General features: G+C 47.8%; 1 protein-coding gene across 1 annotated transcript in view; it reads left to right on the top strand.

Annotated features, from left to right (window-relative positions):
• The window catches only part of OLFM1 (olfactomedin 1), a 20430-nt gene extending 12770 nt beyond the window's left edge, over positions 1-7660 (top strand). Inside the window, exons 4-5 of the mRNA XM_010158794.1 lie at positions 2633-2739; positions 5899-7660. Of these exons, the coding sequence (XP_010157096.1) occupies positions 2633-2739; positions 5899-6573 (782 nt within the window). The 3' untranslated portion in view covers positions 6574-7660. The remainder of the gene's footprint in view (positions 1-2632; positions 2740-5898) is intronic.
• The last annotated feature ends 146 nt before the right edge of the window (positions 7661-7806 follow it).

Below are 7806 nucleotides of genomic sequence, written 5' to 3'. Positions count from 1 at the left end.
CCCAGGGAGACGCTGGGATCCTGTCCGATGGGCTGCTGCTCTGGCTCAAGCTGCGACACGTCCAAGGGAAGCGGTAGAAGGCAGAGTCCCCTCTGCCCCCAGTAATTTTCCTGCTTTTAATGATTGCTGGCCCCATAGAAGGGAGGAAGAAAGCTGATGGCGTTAGTGTGGTGTGCATCCCGGCAGGAATGGAGGGTGGATGAGGATCACAGAGGCTGCAGTTGTCCATCTCTGGGTGGTTAAGCCCACGAGAGCTGCAGGAACATAGCTAACTAGGGGCTTTAAAGCATTGGGTTCCAGGGTCCATTTGAAACCTTCCCCTTGCATCTGAGTGTCTAAGACAGATTTACACACACCAGGAAAGAAAACACCTTGCCCTGTGTAAAAGCAACCCTCTTGCATTGCTGAGGAGCTGTTGTGAACGTGCCTCCAGCTAAACGTGAATGTGACGTAGCCTCGCTGCTTGCAAACAACACTCGTTTATCCTTATCAGCTGCTGCTGCTTTTTTTTTTTTTTTTTAATCAATGAGCTTTTATACAACCTTTCTCTCCAGGGAAATGGAAGGAAAGAGATAAAGTGACAGCAATGTAGGGCTGTGATAATGGAAAGCAGCGTTGAACAGGTCTGTGATTAGAGGAAGGCTGGTCCTCTGCAAGGGGAATTTGTAAGACATTAAGCATTTAATATTTTAACCGCTTGCATCCCTTTGTCAATACATTGCTCTTCTCCTTAGCTGAGAGGTTTTGAATGCATCAGGCAGGCGGGAGGACAAATTCCCATATGTCGTGTCTCAGTGAGGCCAGGAAAGCTCTCTGATTTTTGGTTGTGGGAAGACTGATGGTCCCCTTGGCCACGTCATGCTGGTGGATAATGAGAATTTCTTCATTTATTTGACGCCCCAGGTTAAGGTGACCCCTTTGCCCACAGCCCAGGGCTTAGGTAGGTGGATGTGTCCTCTGGCCATAATCAGTAATATAAAGGGGAAAGTGAGAATAGGCAAGGAGAGCAGCAGTTAGGAGATACAGCAGTGTGTGTGCTGGAAACGTTCAAGGCCAGGCTGGATGGGGCTTTGAGCAACCTGGTCTAGTGGAAGGTGTCCCTGCCTGTGGCAGGGGGTGGGACTAAATGATCTTTAAGGTCCCTTCCAACCCAAACCGTCCAGTGATTCTATGATTTGCAGCACCCACCCCATCCCAGCACCGCCACTGTCCTCTTGCCTGATCTGCCAGAAGCTTCCACATCAAAAAAGAGAAGTCAGGACACATCTTCTGAACTTTAGGTTGAGGCTGTCCCTGTGGTGCTACTGACCTTAGCTGGTCTTGCTCAGGAGATGCTGCTGCAGGACCGGCTCTGCACTGAATGTGTCTGGGTTTATATGAGCGTTCCCGTAGCGACTGATCATCCAACACCAGCCCTCAGTCACTCCTGCCGCATCCTCATCTCTTTGATGCTCATCTCTTGGCCTGTCATTCCCTAGTGCACATATGCTGAAATGCTGGTGTTGCAGGAGACCAGAATAGCAGCTTTGCTAAAACTTGGGGATCTCATTGGCAATAGGAACCCAGCGTGTGGCTGCACCTTCGATGTTGAGGCTGTAGTGTTGCAGGCATCTATCCACGGGCATCACCAGAGGGATGCTGGGTTCAGTGTCAGGGGACAGAATCACAGAAGGGAAATAAGCTGCTCGCACTGTGAGTTGGGGGAGAGTTGCCACTGCTTTACCTCATGTTTAGGGCTTAAGAACACAGCCAGGCACTTAGCTGAGCTTGCAAGTGTGCTGACATGCTCACTGAATTCAATGGCATGAAGTCAGTGGTGTGGAGCACCTAAATATGCATCAAAGGTGGCTCGTAGCTCTGCGTGGGTGCATGTCCTGTTGTGGCGATGCTGAGTCTGGGCAGGGTTCCTGTGGCAGCTCCCGAGGGGCCCTCGGGACACCCCACCTCCTGCCTTCCACCCTGCTGCCTTTGGGTTCTTCTCCCGGAGCTGGCAAAGCTCAGGCTGGTGGAGAAGACAGTACAGGGCTGGTGAATTCCTTGGTGTCTCCTAAGTGTGCAGACACGATAGGGAGCAAAGAAGGTGGCTGGTAGAAGCTGGTAAATCATCTTTGCAGGGAAGAGATTTATATTGCATATAATTTCTCACCTTGGGTTTTTTTTTTTTCTCCTTTGCATAACCTGTAACAAATGCTTGTTTCCAGTCGGGCTGGAATAGACACGTCTGTCTTTTTATCTTGGCTGCACCCACTCTATTATAGCAGAAATGAGCAGAGCTATTCAGCTAATTTCTCTGCCTGGCTGCTCGACCCTGGCTCACTCCTCTTGTTTTCTGTTCTGCGACATCAGCAGCATGGCTGGTTCAGGAGAGCTTGTTTTCTTGGGGCAGTGTGATAAGGACAATCGTTATGAAGAGGCATGAAACAAACAAAAGCATCCAACAGTTGTTCTTGGCCTAATTACTGATAATTAAATAAAAACAGAGCTGCCCATCAGGGGGGAGAGCAGTGGGCAGAGCGGTGTGGGTGGTGGCCAGTGCCCCTCATCGGGGTGTCGGGGCTGGCAAAGACCCGCTGCCAAAGGAGCCGTGGCGGTGGTCTGACGTGGTGCTCACCAGCCTTGCACTCTTTTTCAGCTTGTGGCAAGCTGACGGGAATAAGTGACCCGATCACAATTAAAACCTCGGGGTCCAGGTTTGGATCGTGGATGACTGACCCTCTCGCTCCCGAGGGAGAGAACAAGGTAAGATCGCGACAGCTTCATCCCTGTGTTTCCATCTCCACTGGGCTGAGGTCATTGAAAACTCATTACATCCAAGCACCAAAATCCGGGTTGTGACTTGTGAAACCTGTGGAAGGCTCTAATCCATCTCCCTGGCCTCCTCTGCAGTGGGAGTGGGCTGAGGAGCCACAGGGATGGAGGATGAAGAGGGAGCTGAGCAGCCCCACACAGTGGTCCCTGCCTAGGGCAGGTGAAACTCACTGCAGTGATGAGCGTGTGTGGTCTCAGACATGTCACCGCGAGGTCTGTCCCCCCACGAGAGGGAAAATCCAATATTGTGTTTGTTGTCTGTGTTTGGCAGCCAGCAGGGAGCTGAGGCCAAGCAGAGAGACCCATAGTCCCAGTCCCTGCTGCTCTTCTGCTGCCAGTGCCTGTGATAATATCACCTGACTGCATCTGCGCTCCATCCTCCCCCTCCATTGTTGTGAGGAATTAACTGACTGCAGCCAGAGAGAGATTTGTTTTGCTTTGGTTTGGTCTTTTTTTTTTTTTTTTTCCATTCAGACCATTCAGTTTTGATCCCAAGGAGGTAGGAGGCCAATAACTGGCTGAAAATCAATCCAGGCTTCCCATGACTGATGGAACGGAAAATATCTCGAGTGTTTGCTGTGGATTTGCAGGCAGCAAAACAAAACAAAAACTACAGAGCTTGGCTGCATGGTAATTCCCCCGTGCGTGCAGCAGATGATGAAGGCACGGGCAAGGGCTGTGCTGGGGCAGCTATTTTCAGAGCTCTGCCCTGCGATTGCCTTTCTGTAGCTCAGAGAGGGTGAGGGATGCTCCGGAGGAGCATCCCAGGAGTGGCTCCATTTGCCTGTGGATGTGCAGCAATGAAGCAGCAGTGACTTGAGATGTCGGGCTCCTTCCCTCCAGCAGCCAACTGGTTGGCACTGGTTCCCCAATTTGACACCTCCGTATTTTACAGTTATTAAGCAAAACAACATCTCTAGCCCCAATAAGATCCTAATGATGAGGTGGGATGGGAAGGCTTTGCCCACATCACATCGTGTTTTGCTCAAGAGAGGACTTGTCCCCTTCAGGCTGTGCTTGCTGCATCCCTCAGCACTAATACGATTTATACATCTGCGAAGGAAGAGTCAGGCCTGTTGCAGCTGAAGCTGGTTGATGAAATGTTGAAGATCTTCCCACGTCTTCAGAGAGTTTTGTCTCAAACCAGTATTTTAAAATATTTTTTTCCCCCATGCCAATATTTTTTTATTCTGCAGCGTATTTTTTGTTGTGAGAATAGACAAGCAGTTTTCTCTGGACCCAAGTTTCACAAGCCTGTGTGTGTATATAACATATAAATCCACTGGGAATTTTGTTAGAAACACACAATTAAGTGAACTACATTGGCTACCCGACAGAGCGGGAAACTGGTGATGGGGCTAGCTGGGCAGTTTATCATAGCCATCCCATGCCGCCAAGCCCCGGAGCTGTTTGGTGGCTCGTGTGGTCGTTTGTTCGTGTCATGAAATCATTGAACACAACTGGGGAAGATTGCAAGTCTCGCAGGAGCCGCCCGGGGCCCCGGCAGCAGGTGCATGCCGAGTGCAGGGGTGGACGTGTATTGGCAGGAGAAGGTTGCTCAAAGCCAGCCGGTGCGATGAGACGTTGCTATCCATCAATCCCTGCTTCTCCAAAGCATGAAATGCCGTTGGGTCCTGCCACCTTGCAGCCCCAGCGTGATGACATGGGGTTCTGCTCTTCTGGGCTTCTCTGTCTCTCTAAAAACTGAGCACAATGCATTGGCGTGTGTAATTTTTTCATACCAAATAATGAAATTGAAGCAGCAGAGAGACAATCAGATTTCTGGTGGGGTTTTTTTTGTAATTTCCCAGGCTGGTTTAGTTGAACGCAGGCATTTCATTAGGCGAGGAATGCTCTCCAGTGCCGCATCTGACAGCAGAAGCTCTCCCAGGCTGCAGGCACCCCTCTGCCGTGGGCGCAGAGACGTGTGTGGGTTTCTCTGGTGCTTTTGCAGCCACCCTCAAGCCCATGGCGGAGCTGTGAAGATCGGAGCCGTTTGCCACGCGTTCGTTCCTCACCTCTGCAGTGTTTCCAGGGAGGTAACGATGGGCTGAAGCTTCCCACAGACTTTTCGCAGACCCCGCGCGGCCTTTCCCATACAGCAGCCAAAAGCACTTTACATGCACCGCGTGTAGATGTTTGTCTGCTCTTCTAAGGGACCCTGGAGCCATATTGCAGAGACCATACCATCAGATTGTACAAAATTGCAAAAGCAGTTTGCACTACAGCATTACCCAAACCTGCATCCTCAAAGGTTTCCCTCTTGCTATGCAATTTACCTTTTCTCCTTCCCAAACAGTTCCTACAGAAAGCATCTATCTTCTTTTTAGGTAGCAACAGCGTATAGAATGTGACTCGCTGGCTGGATATTTCTTCTTGATATTAACTGCACAGCTTTATCATTTGCCTCGGAATTGGTTTCATGTGACAAGACCTGCTTTTTTTTAAGGAGTCTAGACAGTGTCCCTAGTGAACTGGTGCTTACAAGATGATCTAAAATCTCTCCCCCATCTACCAATAGCAAGATTTTGATGTCTTTGTCTCTTATATTTTAGCAGCCTTGCTTTCAGCTTTTGCTGCAGAAGTGTATGATTTTTAAACCAATATGGACTTTGCCTGAATTTCCTTGACAATGAGCGATTGCATCCATCACTCTGGCATGCCAAATTAATGGAGTTCTGCACAGCAGCTGGTGTAATTTACTGAGTGCTACCACGACGGGGCTTACGGGAGGCAAAAGCAGCATCAGCATAATATATAATATGCTGAGTTTAGCCAGAGAAACGATGGTAATTGCCCTCTGGAAGGACTGTGTCCATCAGGCAGCTGAAGCTCCCAGGTTCCCAGGGAGATACCAGGTTTCCTCCCAGGAAAGGTTTGCTATTTAATTGATATCTTGGCTGATTTTCGGGTTCCAAAAATCGGGTTTATTTCTGGGCTTAGGTGGCAGGCGTTGGACGCATCGTTTTCCAGCAGGTTGGATGCCTTGCTCTGGATTTCGCTTCCAGCTCAGTTTCTAGGGTGATGTGCAAAGGGCTCAGCCAGGTCTCTGGTGTTTTCTAACCCCATGTGTTTCTGTTGCTCGCCCAGGTCTGGTACATGGACAGCTACCACAACAACCGCTTCGTCCGTGAATATAAATCCATGGCAGATTTCATGAATACTGACAATTTTACCTCTCACCGTCTCCCTCACCCATGGTCGGGCACTGGTCAAGTGGTCTACAATGGCTCTATCTATTTCAATAAATACCAAAGCCACATAATTATCAGGTTTGACTTGAAAACAGAGACCATTCTCAAGACTCGCAGCCTGGATTATGCCGGCTACAACAACATGTACCACTACGCCTGGGGTGGCCACTCAGACATTGACCTCATGGTGGACGAGAACGGGCTGTGGGCCGTCTACGCCACCAACCAGAACGCAGGCAACATCGTCATCAGCAAGTTGGACCCCAACACCCTGCAGAGCCTCCAGACCTGGAACACCAGCTACCCGAAACGCAGCGCCGGGGAGGCCTTCATCATCTGCGGCACGCTCTACGTCACCAACGGCTACTCGGGAGGCACCAAGGTGCACTATGCCTACCAGACCAATGCCTCCACCTACGAGTACATTGACATCCCCTTCCAAAACAAGTACTCACACATTTCCATGTTGGACTACAACCCCAAGGATCGGGCCCTCTATGCCTGGAACAACGGGCACCAAATACTTTACAATGTCACCCTCTTCCACGTCATCAGGTCTGACGAGTTGTAGTCCATCCTTGTTTAGAAACTGATTTAGGAAAAAAAAAAAAAGAGAAGGAAAAAAGGGAGAAATTAATTTAAAAAAAATACTAGTATCAAGGAAACACACTTTAAATAAGTAAATATATAAACAGCTGCCAAAATTAAGACCAACATCATGGAGGATTATTCAGCATCAACCTGAGAGATCAGCATTACCTCTACATTTCTAGAAGTCTGGCCCTGTGTTATAGACTCACGAATAACCATGTACTTGCAGCTGGAACTGCACTTGAAGAACCACTTCAGTTTGGGGTTTTGTTTTGTTTCTGTTCCGATAGCAAACCTATAGTACATACTAAAGAAGTAAGGCAATGACTGTTGAAAGTTTATCCTTGGGAGACTCGCTCTCTTCTGTGTGTGGGTTGCATGGACATTTTCCCAGCATCACGGTCAGCTGTGATGGATGTGTGATTTGTATTCCTAAGCAGAAAAAGCTGACCCGTGAGGAGCTCTCGCTGTCTGAACAAGATCTATCACAGGTTAGTTTTCTTCGCTTTCCATTGCAGCTACTGTCTCTCAACTGTGTTCTTGTCACTTAGATTAACTGTGCTGAGACCCGAAGTAGCTCATGGATCTGTGTCTTAGTAACTATTAAACACGATGGTTTAAGTACGTATTATGAACAAGTTGTTGTACCCATATTGTTTGAACTTATGTATTCAGCAAATATATTGTATAATGTATGTCTGTTATTTACCAGAGGTGGCAAAACTTTGTATGTCCAGTTTATGCAATGAATGTTGTAAATGCAATGATGTAGTTTGGATTAATAAATGATGGTTTTGTTTCTAAAAAGAAAAAAAAAAAAGATCAGTGTTCACCCTTATACACAGATAACCAATTTCATGTTGATAATTACAAGAATATTCTCTTACTGTTATACTATCTACATAGCATTTTGGTGGTTGGAAATTGCTTCTGTGGAAATTCTGTGGCATCAGATTCCCATGGGAAGCCCTGTTTATGGAAGTGTGAAGGTAATTAATTTTTTTTAAGAGGAAAACTTTGTACTATCCACAGTTATCTAAGGAACAATAAAAATATTAGGAGACTTCCCTGCTTTGTTTATTGTCTTCTCTGTATGAGTGACCCAGCATAGGGGAGGGGTAACCGGAATTACGGTGGGGTTTTTTGGGTAAAAAAAACATTTGTTAAATCAACCCTGACTTTTCTTACATCTTGAATGGAGTATTTATAGAAT

The sequence above is a fragment of the Eurypyga helias genome, unplaced genomic scaffold (genome assembly GCF_000690775.1).
Source record: "Eurypyga helias isolate BGI_N326 unplaced genomic scaffold, ASM69077v1 scaffold8849, whole genome shotgun sequence".
NCBI lineage: Eukaryota > Metazoa > Chordata > Aves > Eurypygiformes > Eurypygidae > Eurypyga > Eurypyga helias.
The sequence above is the reverse complement of the archived record's forward strand: the minus strand, read 5'-3'. Positions and strand labels throughout refer to the sequence as shown.